This window comes from Corvus moneduloides, chromosome 15 (assembly GCF_009650955.1).
Source record: "Corvus moneduloides isolate bCorMon1 chromosome 15, bCorMon1.pri, whole genome shotgun sequence".
NCBI classification, from domain to species: Eukaryota; Metazoa; Chordata; class Aves; order Passeriformes; family Corvidae; genus Corvus; species Corvus moneduloides.
Window position 1 is genome coordinate 6,710,707 of NC_045490.1, and position 15,310 is coordinate 6,726,016.

Consider the following 15,310-nt stretch of genomic DNA (forward strand, 5'->3'; position numbering starts at 1 on the left):
GTCCCGCCCACAGGGATGAAATGTGGCAGAAGGTCTGCTGGGTTCAGTTTAGGCAGCATACTCTGGGAGAGTTTCCGACTGAACAAGAGTCGAGGAAGCAATTTCAATCAAATGGAACAAGCAGATAAACAAACAAAAGGAAAACAAGAAAGGAAATTGTAGGGAAAGAGACGCAAAGAATGGCAGGCTATTATGGCTGCACATTTTCTAAGTGTTCATTGAAGTCAAAGACTTCTTATCCTTAAACATTTCACTTCCCCCACAAGCATTTTCTCTGAAGATCTCTGAATATTTTGCAAATGCCAAAGTTACTTGAAAGCTCAGAAAACAAAAAGGGACAAACAGCAAGTTTTTCAACTGTGAACTGCTGTAAAGGGTATTAAAGGGATTATTTTTTTTTCAGCCTTAAATGATTTGCAAACTCAGCCTGAAAAAAGTATCTCCCCTGGGAACAGCATTCTGAGGCCATGCTAACCTCCGCCAGAGGAGGTTCATGCACAAATCATTGAGCAAAAAGCCAGCAATGAGTAATCAAAGGCATGCACCAAACTCCAAGAACAATCTGCAGAATCCACAGTCTCAAGCGGTAAAGTTTTCCACGGAATAATTTCTTCTGAGAAAAAGGAATTTGTTGAATTCTTGGTCTGGCATTTATGAATACTTTTTTCTTTTTAAAGAAGAAACGACTCATTGGAAACAGAAAGCTGCTCAGAAAGGCACTAGGATTTATTAATACCAGCTCTGCCATTTTACATGAGTATCAGGTAGCTTTTTTTTCTTGCCTGTCTTCTGTTTGCAAACACAAAGGAAACCAATTCCTTTCCTGCGTGCTTTAAGTTACAGGCGCTTCTTCAGCACATCTGTCAGAAAGCAGTTCAGCGGCTTTCCTCAGCATTGTTTCCAATTTATTAATCAACACTTCCAGCTCCCTACTGAGTTACAGCCACATTATGGTCCCCTTGAAGTCCATGGCAGCACTTCCACCAACTTCATTAAGACCAGAAACTGGCTCTTGAAGTCTCTGCCAATTCCTTAAGTGCTTTAACTTCAGCATTGGAGATTTCTGTTTTAATCTTCTTACGCCTGTTTCTGACACATCATTTTACATGTGTGCATACACAAACTGCCTTTCTGAAACCAAAACTGGCCTTAAAAGCAGATGGAAAAGCTTGGGTTTTTTTTTACCTGTGAATGGTGCATTTGGGACCCTGAATGTCTCTTTGCCACGGCTGTTAGAGGAAAGATGCCATCTTGAGGGGTCTGTTAGAGAGCCCCAACTGCAGACCCTGCTCTGTATCAGGCAGACAGCTGGGGTTCAGCCTGCTGCAGGGGGAATTTTGGCCTCTTCCAGTTCCAGTCTCTGTTTCAAGGCCACCAGTAAGGCCACTGGCCCATGGCTCATGGGAACAAGTCACAGCCATGGAAACAGTGATATTTGAGCGCCAAAAATTCCTGCTTGTGGGAAGCCCAGAGCTGGGGCCTTCACAGGTCAAGCCAGTCACTTCCCACTGACCCCTCTCAGCCTGAGCCAGTTTATTCCAAGGCCGAAGCCCAGCAGGAGAAGAGGTTAGGAGCAGCGTTCCCATTTGCCTGGCCTTTTTGTTTAGTCACTGGCTGAGTTATGAAATCCGCCTGCAGCGTCACAGTGTCTGTGGGTTTCCCATGGGCTGGAGAGGCTATTACCAAGGAGCAGCTGGAATGTTAATTACCCATTAAGGAACTAAATCTGGGGGATTTCTCAAAGCAAATACACATCATCTCTGGCACTGACCCCACAGTGGCCTGAGCATCCTTCCCAGCCAGGCTGGAGGACACAATCCTTGCAGCCCCTGCTGGGTGCCTCCCTTCTCATCCCAGCCAGGAAGGCTCTCAGTGCTGTCCTCAGCAGTAGGGCAGCCTGGCTGGAGCTGGCATTCGAGCCCCAGGAACGTTTTGCAGGGCAAGCAGCTCCCTTGCAGACACACCAGAACTAGTGCAAGGCAAAGTGAAAGGGAAGAATGTGTCTCCAGGAGTGGAGAAAGCCCCATGCTGCCCACACTCTGGAGGGACTGGGAGCAGCCTGTCTCCCCAGCAGCTTTGGGGCTGAGGGCAGCACAGGATTTTGAACCAGTGTGTAAATTCTTTTAGCAGCTCATATGGTTATTTCACCTTGTTGCACATAAGTGGAGGCTTGTCCATTTTCTTGCCCTGGCTTGCATCTGTTCCAGGGGAATATCCATAGGCTTGCACAGTCCTCCGGGAGGATTGTCACAGGCAGTGCTGCACGCGTGGCTCTGTGGGGATAAACCCACCCTGCCTGGCTACCTGTACACCCCTCACCATCCCCAGGCTCCCCCTCAGACGGGACACCCACAGCACACATGTCCTTACACAGGCTGACCTCTGCAGCACTCCCTGCTGCTGACTCCTTCCTTCCCCTTTCCTCCAAATCAGGCCACGGCCGCTGTCACTGGAGCTCCCGGCTGGAATTACAGCAGCTCTGCCAATGTGTATTTTAAAAGCCTCTCCTTCAATATTCAAACAGGAAGATCCCTGATGCAGTGGCAAAAGTGTAACAAAGACAGGAGCGAGTGAAGGTGTTCCACGGGGTCAGGAAGGGGATTATGGTGGCATCCCTGAGCACAGAGAGCTTTCCCAGGGAAAAATCCCAGCACGGGTAGGGGAGGTGCAGGGGGACAGGGATCCTTAAGGACCAAACCTCTTTTCCCTGGTGGCAGCCCAGAGGTTTGCATTCTGGAGGGACCTGGAACGCTTGGCCAGAGAAAGGAAAAGGTGTGGGAAATCTGGATGGGCAATATGGACACGTGAATGCTACCCTAAAAACATGTAGCACCCTACAGCTTCAGAGGTGATGGACATGAGAAGCGAGGCAGAAGTTTCTGGTGGGCCAGCACCAAATGCTATCAGTCGAGTAGAGGTGCTGGACCCTCCCTGCAGGCGTTTCCAGGCCTTTGGACTGCGCAGCCTTGCTAATAGGGCTGTTATAAGGAGCCTCCCTTGTTACAGCTGCTTCTCCTCCATCCGCCCAGCTCGGAGCACAGTTCTGGGCGCAGATCTGAAGGCCTGTCAGGCGTTCCCATGTGGGGACCTGCAGGAGCTCCCAGTTTGTCACTCACGTCCCAGCCGCATGTGCCTCAGAGCTCTCTGTTTCCCAGAGGCGGCTCAGCACCAGGGGGAAGCAGTTGGAAGCAGGGCAGGATCCTGTCCAGGAAGCATCTCATCAGTGCTATAAACTCAATTTCATTGTGCTTCTGTTCTGAAGGTTTTTGGTGTTCCCCATCCTTACTCTCCTGAGCACTTTTTAAATCACTTGGAACCAGAAAACATTGCCTTGCTGGACCACCTTTATGTAAAAATTTACAAACTGACATTGTCTTTGTAGAGGTGGAACAAACCTCTCCGATCACAGCTGTGGGAGGTGTCCCTGCACCATCGCTCAGTTCACAGCTGCAGTCTCTGCTTCTCCCATCAGCTGCCAGAGCTCCTGAGAGAATCAAGACTGAAACCTCTCCCATCAGCTCTTTGATGAAAATATCCCACGTACACATATTAAACCACCACATACATTCTTTTGTGGGTGAATTCCTGCACACCTCCTCGCGGTCAGGGCTCCCGCCTGAGCTCGGGGCAGGGACAAGCCGGTGCCTGGAGACCCCCGGGACCCCTGGCCGTGCTCAGCCCCGACTGCAGAGCAAGGAGGAATGGCCTGCGCCCCAACCTGGCTCTTGCTGAGCCGGGGCAGAGCCGGCTGCTCGGGCGTAGCCGGGGGGAAGCAGGATGCTTGCTGGAATTACAGCCATTTCCCTCCAGTTGTTTTTCACACCGGTTCGTTTCCAAAGCTCTCCCGGGACGGCTCCGTCAGAAGCGCAAACACCCACCCGCCATCTTGGGGAGGGACTCAGGGAGACGCCGCCGCCATCTTGGGGGGGGTCGAGCCGGCGGCGCCAGTTGTGTGAGGGGAGAGGCGGCCGCGCCGTCCTGGGGAGATCGGCCCGGCTTGGCCTCGGGAGAGACGGTCACGGTTTGGCGGCGGCGGCGGCGGCCGGCGCGGAGGGATTGGGACTGGGATCGGGGCACAGCTCTGTGCCTGCGGCAGCGGACACGCCGCCTCCCACCATCCCTTCCGGGTGAGGCGGTGACCCGCGCCCCCTGACCCCGCCGCTTCCTTTCCGCGGCAGCCGCCGGAGCAGACGGGCAGGTGAGTCCGCGCCGCGCCGCATCCGCCGCCATCCGCCCGCCCGCGCCTCGCCGCGGCCTCCGCGCCCGCCGCCCGCCCTCGCGGGACCGGGGCTGCGCGGGGCAGCGCGCTGGGTGCGGGGGAGGCGCGCTCGGCGGAGCGGGGCCATGGGCCGCGGGAGAGCCGCGGGCTGGAGTAGCGGAGCTCCCGGCTGGCGGTGCTGGGCCCCGGGCCGGCCCTCCCCCGCACCCTGAGCGGCCGGGGCTGCGTCCCTGATCGCTGAAACGCGGCGGGTTCGTCGCTCGGAGCTCGATGCCGGCGGTACAGCGTGTGCGGTGTGTGCGGTGTGTGCTGTGTGTGCTGTACCGGCCTCGCTGGGCTGGGGACGGCGCTGTGGAGCCTGTGCGCCATAAATGTGTCCGGAAAGGGATGTGGTGCTATCGCAGCGGCCGCGCAGACACTGATGTAAATGGATGTTACAGTGCTCGGGGCTGTTGGTGGAGAGGGGACCACCGAGGGTGAACGTGGGTTGTGTTGGGTTGGTTACCTCGGTGCAGTGGCCGCACATCTCCCTTGTGCAGGGCACTGGCTGTAGCAAGAGTTTGGCAGGAGAGGGCAATAGGGAACCGTCTTTCTGTGTTTGGGAGCGGATGCACGGGATTCCCGGCCGCCAAACCGAGCACAGCCGAGTGCTGCCCCTGCTGTCTCCCATCGCTGGGTATGGGCTTCAGGGGCAGGAGACTTCACTGGGCTAGTCCCAAGGATGTGGCTGAGAGACCAGTAACATGGAAGAACCTAAGCTGGTACCAAAAAGGTCTGCAGACTCGGGGCTTACTGACAATACTGGGTCTGTAGTAATTGTTTGGTTTGGTGGTTTTTTTCCATAAACCCGCGTAAACAAGGGGAAATGCTCAGCATAGCTGGTTATCAAGGAAAGGAGCTCCCTTGTGCGCTGCTGTGATGGAGCTTGGGGACATCAGCTGCCATGAAATGCAGCAGGAGGGACTCCATTAACAGCTGTAGGTGATGACCTGTGTGCCAGGATACAGCGAAGCTGCGAATCCTGGGTTTATAAGAAGTTTACCTGTACCCCCAAATTTACCTGTGTTTTGCCAATGGTAACTCATTTTTCTTGCTTGGTGAAAGGTTGCAATAGCAGGAATTCCATCAAGTTCTTTAACAATGTTGAGGAAACTACCAACACTCATACATCTGTTTTGTTGTTTTTCAGAAATGGCACCTCGTAAGGGCAAGGAGAAGAAGGAAGAGCAGGTCATCAGCTTGGGACCACAGGTTGCTGAAGGAGAGAATGTGTTTGGTGTCTGCCACATCTTTGCCTCCTTCAATGACACTTTTGTCCATGTGACCGATTTGTCTGGCAAGTGAGTATGAGACATGCATCACCTCGCTGCAGTACCCAGCTCCTTCGGGTGTGAAAGTGCAAACTAGGTTTGGCAGGAGGTTCCACCAAAATGCTCGAGTTTCTGCTGAGCTGTGAGTTGGGATGGTGCATGTACATGAACTGGGTGGCTTGGTGAGCTCTTCTGATCAATACGGTGTTCCAGGTACTGTGTGGTAGCTTATTGATCTGGTAACATTAGCAGTAACAGGTTTTGTCTGTAGGCAGAACCTGCCTTGGGGGAAGAACAAGGAATGGCTTTTTTTTCCCGAACGTCACCTTTTCCTTCTGTAGGGAAACCATCTGCCGTGTGACAGGTGGGATGAAGGTGAAGGCGGACAGAGACGAGTCCTCTCCCTACGCGGCCATGCTGGCGGCCCAGGACGTTGCCCAGAGGTGCAAGGAGCTGGGCATCACCGCCCTGCACATCAAGCTGCGTGCCACTGGGGGCAATAGGTACAGTGGGGGGGCTGGGACACTGATGGGGATGTGGCTGTGGGGGCTGATGGTGGATGAGACTGGACCAGGAGGAGGGTGGTTTGGCATGGGGAGAGTGTGACTTTGATATTGCTGGCTATTTGTAAACTGTGTTCAGCTCCTGAGTTCTTGAAGGGGTTGTTGGTTCTGACTCTCCTCCAGGACCAAGACTCCTGGACCTGGTGCCCAGTCAGCCCTGAGAGCTCTGGCCCGCTCTGGAATGAAGATCGGCCGCATTGGTGAGTGAGGAAAAAAGGGATTATTTAGTGAAAGGAGCTTTGTAGGCATCTATGCTGCATGATCTTAACTTTGGGATGTTCTTCATGGCTGCTTAGATGGCTCCAATGAAAGGATTTCATGTAAACAGATCCTTAGATTGACAGTTCACCAGCAGGTGGTGAGAGCAGTACTCAGAACCCCAGTTTCTATGTGCCCGGCAAGCCCCAGCTTGGAGCAGGATGCTGCTGCTCTTCTGATGTCACAGAGCTGTTCAGTCACTTAAGAATACCTTGTTGGTCTTGGTGATTCACTAATAATGGAGTTCTCCGGCTCTTGGAGGGAGAGTCCTGAACTTTGTGGGGGAGTCACAAGATGCAGTTGTGGTTGTTGTGCTGAAAATTCTTCAAGCATCCGGTGTTTCTTTGGAAACGCTGTGGCTGCTTGGTTTAAGTGGGATGGGAGATGGGGGTTTTTGCGTACAAGCACTAAAGCCCTGGGTACCCAGCCTGTGGCAAATTCCCAAATACTTTCACTCCATGGAGAGTTCCTTCTGCACACGTGCGGCTCCTGTGGTGTCCGAGCGCTGAGGTGCTGGGTGATGCCTGGGGCGGGGTGGCTGTGCCCAGGTGGTTTCTGGAAGGTAACTGTGTTCTGGATTTTCTCCCTGCAGAGGATGTCACCCCCATCCCCTCCGACAGCACTCGCAGGAAGGGTGGTCGCCGTGGACGTCGTCTGTAACCAGCGCAGCACCTTCTGTTATTAAAGCTCTCTTAAACCTCTGTTTAGCTCTGTGTTTTCTTACTGGGGTGTGCTTAGAAGCCGAGGGGCTTCGAGATGGCTTGTGCTCTGGAGCTGGGCCTCTGGCTTGGAGGGGAACCAGGCTGGCTGCTCTAAAGCCACACGGGTCTTGGGCTTTGTATAGCAAAAGATACTTTCAAAATGAGTCATGACCTCTTGCATCTCCTGGAAAAAAAAAGCTGGGCTGGGAGCAAGCAACTGCTGCTGCTGGGTTTTCTGCAAAATGTTGCTTAATGCATCACTTCCCCTTTCTGTGGAAAAAATCCTCTGCCTGGACATCTGTTCCTAAGCCAGCATTTCCCTTGGCACAGCCATAGTGCTTTATTTGTTATTTTTTATGTGGCCATGGAAAATGTTAGAATAAATTTCCCTTACTGTCTTAAACGTGCACTATTTGCTGTTCAAATCACTGTTTTCCTGTACTTAAAGTGTTCTTTGAACTCTGTGTGGAGAAGGTGTTGAAAACATGAAACCAGAAGCAGCTCAGCCAACATGGAGCTGAAAGGAGGAGGGGGCAGGACAGTGGAGAGCAGGGAGTGGGACGCTGTGTTGCCAACAGCTCCTCTGCTTTTTGGTACACTTTGGATACAGTGAAAGCTGTCCCTGTTGGTGTGAGTTACTCTGTCCCAGGGCTGCCTCATGGGGCACATCTGGGGAGAGCTCTACAGCAAAAACAAAGGACCTTTGCTGTGGCAAAAATTCAGTAGACTGCTTGTCTCTTGGTGCAAGGGGACGTTTCCCCTCACTCCCTCTGCTGCCCACCCTGCTCCAGGCCGGTTCAGCCCTTCTGGTTTATAGAGCAGATGTAGAAAAGGGAAGGTGTCTGCTGTAGAGGAAGGTGGATTTGGAACCCTTAACCCTTGGAAGCTGGAGCCGTGCTGGTGCACACAGGGCTGGCTGAGCCGAGTCACTACACCCAGCCCGTGCCACGTGCTGCCCTGGCAGTGCTGTGCCATGGGCAGGCTGGTGCCTGGGCTTGCTGCACAATTAAAGCACAAATCACTGATTTCTCTGTCGACCTGACGTCTTTGAAGCAGCTTCCTGTGTTGATGCATAACCCTAAAGAGGAAATGGTGAATGAGGAAGAGAAACCAAAGTCCCAGCACAGAGCAGCTTCCTGGCCTGTGTCCTGGGCCTTTTTGGAGGGAAAGACCCTCCTGACAGAGTAGCATGGATGGGTCTCCTGGCTCTAGACAGTCCCTGGCCTAACCCAACCAGCTTGTCTTGAGTGATTTAGCAAGGAACTGAATCACTTGCACCCCCTGTAGCTGTATCTGGGTGATGGCTCCTGGGCTGCGTGGGTGGGGGACACGTGTGCCTGCCCACGCTGTGTCACCCTGGCGGGGATGCTTGTCCTGTGGAGGGCATGGGGCTGCTTGGGGGCTGTGCTCCATCCCCACACACAGTCAGGGGTCACTGGTGGGCCCTGTGGCTCAGCCTTTCCCCCTCAGCTGTGCCCAGGGCTAATCCTGTGCTGTTGAGGGTGTCACCTCAGGGTCGGTGGGAAATGTGGGTCTGTTCCCCAAACCTTTGTGCAGGGTCTGGGGGCTGAGAGCTGCGAGACGAGGCCCAGCTGGTGATGAATGGCTTCCTGTGAATGTGCCTGGGTTATTCCACCTCATTGTTTGAAACAATTGCTCTGCTGGCCTGCTCCTCAGCAGAGTCCTGAAACCATTCCTTGCTCCAGATGGCTTTTTCTCCCCCCAAAAAAAGACTTGTGAAGTTTTTGATGGGCAGCACCAAATACAAAGCCTTGGGGTAACAGAGTGGTGACAATCCAGTGCCAGCCTCAGGCGGTGGGAGAGTGAGGAGGGTCAGACAGCATGGAAGCTGCGCTCTGAAAGGGTCTGTGTCTTCCCTGGAAAATCAATTCACAGACTGAAAAACCCTGGGTGCCACAGCCCTGAGCAGAAAGTTGTGTGTTCGAAGCACTGAAGAGCTGACTGGGAATGTCTGTGTGCAGAGCAGGGGCTGACTTAGGGCTGATGGTCCCCCTCCAGGCTGGGGCTCAAGGGGCTCAGCCTGCCTGGGAAGGGGGCTGTTCCCCACCCCCAGGTTATCACCCACGTTTGTGGTTTGCAGAGCCAGCCCAGCTCCATGGAATCGCTGGGGTTTCGGTTGCCAAGTTCCTGCTCAGACTTTCTCTGGTTCCCCTTATGGCTGAGGCTGGTCACGGAATGCACCAGGAGCGTGGCCTTGAGGCAGGGGTTGTGGCCCCAAAATGAGGAGCTGAGTGGGGGCTGAGGCTGTGAGGAAAACCCATGTGTCCCCTAAAACTCCCAGTGCCCATGAGGGGAGAGACAAAAAATGCGTGGAATGCTTTTTTGTTCTTTTGTTTTTCCCCCCCTTTTTTCTTCCCCCTTTTTTTAACTTCTCTTTCCTCCCTTTTTTCTCAATTTCCTCTCCCTTTTTATTTTCTTTTCAAACCCCTCTGATGGTTTCTAAATACAGCTTTGTTACAGCTTTGGGGTGAGGTTGATGGACACCCCTGGGCCTTTGGGGTGAGGCTGATGGACACCTCTGGGCCGGTATTTTCTGAACCCCTGGGCGCCCAGGCCTTTCCCAGCTGGGTCGCAGGGTTGGGACCAGGGTCCAGGCACCAAAACCCTTCCCCTCTGTGGGGCTGCAGTTTGCCACCTGGAAAGCAGGAGCACTGTCCCACCATGTTTCCTCAAGGAACACCATCTACTGGGAGACCCTGCCCTACTCCCTGTAAATGCTCCGAAACGATCCCTTTGTCTGCTCTCCTAGGGCCGGCTGTATGTCCCTGCTGGCTGGGAGGCTCAGGACTGAATCAGGAAAAGAAATGGAATGGCTGAAACAACACGTCCCTGCTCGCCCCAGTGGCTTTGCCAGGTGACCAGTGGTGCCTGACTTTTAATTCCACATTCGCAGTTTCACTTTTGACTGAACTCTGGCCAAGGTTGTGCTGAGTCCTGACGCTGGAGCCAGCTTGGTGCTGGGCTCAGTGTGACCCTCGGCCCAGCATGGGCGTCGGGGGTGTGTTATCCCCGCGCTGCTCTGGGACATTGTGTAGAATCACCAAAACCCAGCATTATGGGCTGGATGGCTGCTCCTGCCCATGTAGCACTTGGGGGGTTGTGGGGGGGCTGGAGACCCCCATTGCCCCACTCCCACTGGTGCTTTGGGGTCACTCACCTTGAGGGGCTGCTCCTCCTCTCTTGGCTTTGGAGGTTCAGCTCCTGGAAGATGCTGCAGGCAAAGCAAGGGGGGTAGTGCTAGAAGGAAGGAGGGCTTGAAAGTGCTTGGTCCTTTAGTCATTGCCCCCTCAGCCTGAGAAGTGCTGGCCGAGAACCCCCACACAGGGAGGGTCCAAAGTGACCCTCAAGGAGGGGCTTGAGCCCAAGTGCAGCTTTCCCCCAGCAGCCAAGGTCAGGGAGGAGGGGTGTACCCCGCACTGTGCCCCCACGGAAGGTCCTGCTCAGCCTTTGGTGTAGGGGGTCCTCCCCATGGTGTCCCACCCCCCGTGTCCCACCTCTGCACCCCACTTCCTTCCTCACTCGTTGCCTCTCACCTCCCCCATCTGACCCCTCCCTTCCTTTCTCACCTCCTGCCCCCCATGTACCACCTCCCGCCCCCCTGGGGGTACCTGAGCCTCTGGGCCCATGGCACCGGTGTCACCAGGCTGGGCACCGTGACCTTCCCGTGGCGTGGGGTGGGCAGTGAAGCCCCATTGAGCGGCCGTGGAGCTCATGGCTGTGTCCAGCATCATTTCTGAACTGGAGACCTCCGGAGCAGAGGTCTGCCTGGCAACAAGTGATGCAAGTGCCAGCAGCCAATAGGACTTTTCTTTTGGCTTCCCGCCCTGGGTGTCAGGGCAGGGTGGGGACCCGAGGGTATTTCCAGAAGCCTCGCTCGGGGTGCTCATTGCCTTCGGGGAGCCCAGCGGAGCCATGGCTGACGAGCAGCGGGACCTCATCTCTGACCGCGGCAGCGGCGTGCTCAGTGTTGGGGACGCCCAGAGGTGCCACAGCTGGGGGCACGGGGATGGGGGGCACGGGGAGGGCGAAGCGGGCACAGTGGGGACGTGGGGCAGGGGGGTATTGCGTGGTTGTGGGATGGAAGGGGATACAGTCGGGTCAAGGGGGCAACAGAGTGACTATGGGGCAGAAGATGGGGCGCAGGCTGTGGGAATGGGGCACTGCGGAGCCAAGAGGGCTGTGGAAGGAGCCCGAACATGGCTGTGCGGCAAGGCAGAGGCAGGGCGTGGCAGTGGGATGGGGGAAATTGGGTGGCCGTGGGATGGGAAGCATGGGGCGGCAATGGGAGGGGGACGTGGGGCGGCTGTGGGATGGGGGAATTGGGTGGCTATGGGATTGGGAGGGCACGGGGTGGCAGCGGGATGAAAGGGGTCACTGTATCTCTGGGGCAGCCGGGGACAAGGCATGGCGATGGGGTGGCCAGGCTCACAGGGTGTGGCAGAGAGCCATGGCTTGAAGCTTTGGAGGAAGCAAAACTTCTTTCTTTGTGAGGAAGAGGTGGTGGGACAGGCAGGCTGATGACGTGGCCATGGGGCAGGAGCGGACCTTGGGCCCAAGTGGCTTTGTGGGGCTGCGCCCCCAGGTCCCAACTCGTCCCTATGGCCCAACCCCCGCAGGGGGCACACCCCACCCAAAATTTGCAGCCAATCAGAGGCCGGGAAGCCCTGACGTCACCAGTCACCGGGCAGACGCCCGTGCGGCGCGTCCCGTTCGGGACTTGTCCCCTGGCCGGGCGGTGTCCGCTCCTCCCGGGCAGCGGAGGCGGGGGGTGACCTCTGGGGCCCCGCTGCGCCTCGACAGTGCCGCATTCACCCAGCGGGGCAGGTCCAACATCCCATGAGTCGTGTCCTCTGCCCCACGGACCAGCGAGATTCCAAGTGGTTTTCACCATCCCGCAAAAGGCGATGCCCAGAGTGATGCCGTTCCCCAAAATCCCCTGGCAGCGCCCTGTCCCCCTCCCGTGTCCCCAGTTCCCCCCGCCCCCACAGCGGGTTTCGGTTCCCGGTGTGCTCATGCTGAGGTTTCACTTCTGCTCCCATCGGTGGGGGAATTTGCATTTGTCTGGTTGCAAATCCGCCGGGACGGGGCTGTCTGGGGCGGGGAGGGGGTGACGGCAGGATGTCATGTTCTGCCGCCGGCGGGCGGCTGAGCTCCCTGACCGTGTCCCGCAGGTCTGCGCTGAGGCGCAAAGCCGCCTTCTCCACGCTCTCCATCCTGGTGGCCCTGCTCATCGCCGGCCAGGCTGTCACCATCTACTTCGTGTACCAGCAGAGCGGGCAGATCAGCAAGCTGACCAAGACCTCCCAGCACCTGCAGCTGGAGGCTCTGCAGAGGAAGCTGCCTGCCGGTCAGTAGCCCCATGGGCATCAGAGTGGTGGGAGGCAGAGGCAGAAGGGATGACTCCCTCCTGGACCACCCAGCCCTGTTGGTGCCCCTCACAGTTCTCCTTCCTCGGCAGGTGCCAAGCCAGTGAAGACGATGAACATGGCCATGGCAAACCCACCCCTGGTCATGAGGGTCATGCGTCCTGCGCCCTTTGAAGACCTTCCGGTAAGAGAGATCCAGCACTGCTTGGCACTGCCTGCTGCCCTTAGGGCTTGCTGCCGTGCTCACACTGCCCCTTTGCCTTTTCTCTTGAGGTCAAGGGCCCTGTTAGCAACAAAACCGAGGACCAAGTGAAGCACCTGCTGCTGGTAAGGTCCCCTGCTCCCCCCACCCCACAGCTTCGTCCTGCACTGGTCTGGGGTCTCTTGGGGTACTCAGAGCTGGTGGGAGCTCCTGACCTCCTGCAGCACCCATCTGGCTGATACCAGCAGAGCTCCAACCCCCACCCCCTGCCTCATTTTTCTTGGCCCTCACTGTGGTGGTTGCTCTGCAGCAAGCAGATCCCAGTAAGATGTTCCCGGAGCTGAACAACAACCTGATGGACAACTTGAAGAGACTGAGGAGCACCATGACTTATGCGGACTGGAAGGTCAGTGCTTGTCACTGTCATCCTGTCCCACCTGCTTTCCATCCAGGAGTGCTTTGGGGAGGGACTGGGGTATCCCCACCTGGATAAACAGAGTCTGGCTTTAGCCAGGCTTGGGCTGCTCCCACCTCAAGGAAGAGGACGGTGTTCACAACCTTCCCTGTCCAAGCCAGAGCTTTGTGACATGGCGCCCCTGGGGTGAACTCCCCCCATGCCCATTAATGTGCTGGACCCTCTCATTGCAGTCCTTTGAGTCCTGGATGCACAAATGGCTGCTGTTTGAGATGGCCAAGAACCCCAAGTCAGAGGACCGCAAGGCAATCCCAGCGGAGAAAGGTATTGGGGATGGGCTGCTGAGCTGGGGAGGGTCAGGGAAGTGTTGGCATGGGGCATCTTACAGGGAACCAAGCCCTCCCTCCAGTCACAGACCTATTTGTTCCGTGGGGAGCCGCTCTTTTGTGGCTGTTAGGACATCACAGAGCATCTCTGCCTGCTGCCTGTAGGGCATTTGGGGTGAACAAAAGGCTGAACAGCTGGAGCACCACCCCAAATCCTCCATCTCTGGCTGGCCCAAGAGCTTCAGAAAGGTCACCAGGCAGGGGCTTGCTCACCCTTAACTGTTTCTGGATAGAATCTCCTGCTGAGGGGGAGACAGGCCTGGGGGGCTGATGGAGTGTCCCCTCTGTTTCTATTGCCCTAGTGCAAACTAAGTGCCAGGCAGAGGCCGCTTTTGGGGATGACCAGCTGGGCCGCTTCCGCCCGCAGTGCGATGAGAACGGAGACTACCTGCCCAAGCAGTGCCATTACTCCACCGGCTTCTGCTGGTGCTCCTACAAAAACGGCACCAAGATTGAGGGCACTATGACTCGGGGAAAGCTGAACTGTCCCGGTAGGTTGCCAGGGAGGGGATGGAGAGGAAGGAGCAGTGTGTATGCTTGGAATTAGGGAGGAGAGCTAGGAGAGGAGAGGAAGGAGTCCAGGCTGCAGGGTGCACCCCTCAGCCATGCAGTGCCAGCACGTTAAGGCTGGAGAGGACCCCAAAACCCGCAGGCCGCCGCAGGTAGCTGGAGCTGAGGTGTGCAGTCAGGGTTTTCCATGAGCCCCCCTTGCCCCCAGCTCAGCAGTGGGCACAGGCTCTCCCCCGCTGCCCTCGGAGGGATGGGGGTGGGTGATGGGGCAGCCCCGGGGTCCAGCACCCACGTCCTGCCCTCCCTCTGCAGGCACTGCTGCTCCCAGTGCTGCCGCTGCCACCGCCACCGTGGAGCCAGAGGAGATGATCTTCTCCGGGGTGGACATGCTTAAGCTGAGAGCAAGCAAAGGTGAGTGCCCAAGTGTCCCCAGAGTCCTGGGGACTGCTGGGGAGGGGAAGGTGGCGATGAAGAGCGGTTTTGGGAGGTCCTTGAGCTGTTTTGCTGACTACCTGCTCTTGCTCCCACACAGACGAGTAGAAGAGGATGCCAGCAGTTGCCTCCAGCATCCCAGCTCCTGCCTTTTTGTTTTTCTCTATTTCTCTTCTGCTCTTACATTGCTTTTCCAAGGCAGTTAACAGTGGGCATCCCTGGGCACCCTTCCCCTGCTGCAGAGCACCAGCCAGGGCTGAGCTGCCACCACCATCAGACACTGAGTACCCTCAGAGCGTGGGTAGAGCAGGCTGGAAAATTACATCAACCACGTCAGATCCATAAATCCTGTTCTCTTTGACTCGACCTCCAACAGCATCCAGGCAGCAGTACAGCTCGCCCCTGCTGAAGAACTAATGCTTCCTTCACTGAACAAACATTTAAAGCAGCAAAACAATCCCCACCAGCTTCTTAACTGATCGCTGTAGGCTGCAGCCCTGCTAGATTACTGGAGTAATGGGTTTTTATTGTGGAGTGCTCAGATTTGTAGATAGAGATTCGCCTACAGCCTCAGCAGTGGGTAACTATGGGCAGAGGGGCTTCTAATTTTCCTGAATATATCTGATTGTTCCTTTATAAATGATCTCACAAGCTAATAATCTCAAATAAACTTTTGAATAAGAAAGCCTTGTAAGCAACTCCAGCAGGGCTCTGCGTGCTGTTTGCAGCTGTCCGAGGTTAAAAATAAATGAATCTTAAACTAAAAGGGATAAAGAAAAATCTCTGCAGGCAGAGACAGCTGTATCTCCACCCAGGATTGGCTGTGTTTCTTGTCCCATTCCTCGCCCATCCCTTGTTTGATTTCACTTGTACCCTGGGGTTCCTCCTGCCCCAGACAGGCAGACACTGGGCTCTGCTCTCCCACCC

At 55.9% G+C, this 15,310-nt stretch overlaps 2 protein-coding genes across 4 annotated transcripts; both read left to right on the forward strand.

The window, feature by feature from the left end:
• The first annotated feature begins 3,906 nt into the window (after positions 1–3,906).
• Positions 3,907–7,052, forward strand: RPS14 (ribosomal protein S14). Of its 2 annotated transcripts, none has more exons than XM_032125215.1 (5): positions 3,907–4,198; positions 5,409–5,559; positions 5,871–6,032; positions 6,216–6,292; positions 6,943–7,052. In XM_032125215.1, the coding sequence occupies exons 2-5, from the start codon at positions 5,411–5,413 to the stop codon at positions 7,008–7,010; spliced, it is 456 nt and encodes a 151-aa protein (XP_031981106.1). In that variant the 5' UTR covers positions 3,907–4,198; positions 5,409–5,410; the 3' UTR covers positions 7,011–7,052. The 2 variants fall into 2 exon arrangements, with proteins under 2 accessions (XP_031981106.1, XP_031981108.1); XM_032125217.1 differs by having other exon boundaries at positions 4,193–4,642.
• A 3,877-nt stretch (positions 7,053–10,929) lies between these two features.
• CD74 (CD74 molecule) lies at positions 10,930–15,086 on the forward strand. Of its 2 annotated transcripts, XM_032124830.1 has the most exons (9): positions 10,930–11,055; positions 12,244–12,419; positions 12,531–12,622; positions 12,712–12,765; positions 12,951–13,046; positions 13,289–13,379; positions 13,744–13,932; positions 14,264–14,362; positions 14,484–15,086. In XM_032124830.1, exons 1-9 carry the CDS (start codon positions 10,985–10,987, stop codon positions 14,489–14,491), a joined length of 876 nt encoding a protein of 291 aa, XP_031980721.1. In that variant the 5' UTR covers positions 10,930–10,984; the 3' UTR covers positions 14,492–15,086. The 2 variants fall into 2 exon arrangements, with proteins under 2 accessions (XP_031980721.1, XP_031980722.1); XM_032124831.1 differs by lacking the exon at positions 13,744–13,932 and having other exon boundaries at positions 14,484–15,068.
• Positions 15,087–15,310: the final 224 nt, after the last annotated feature.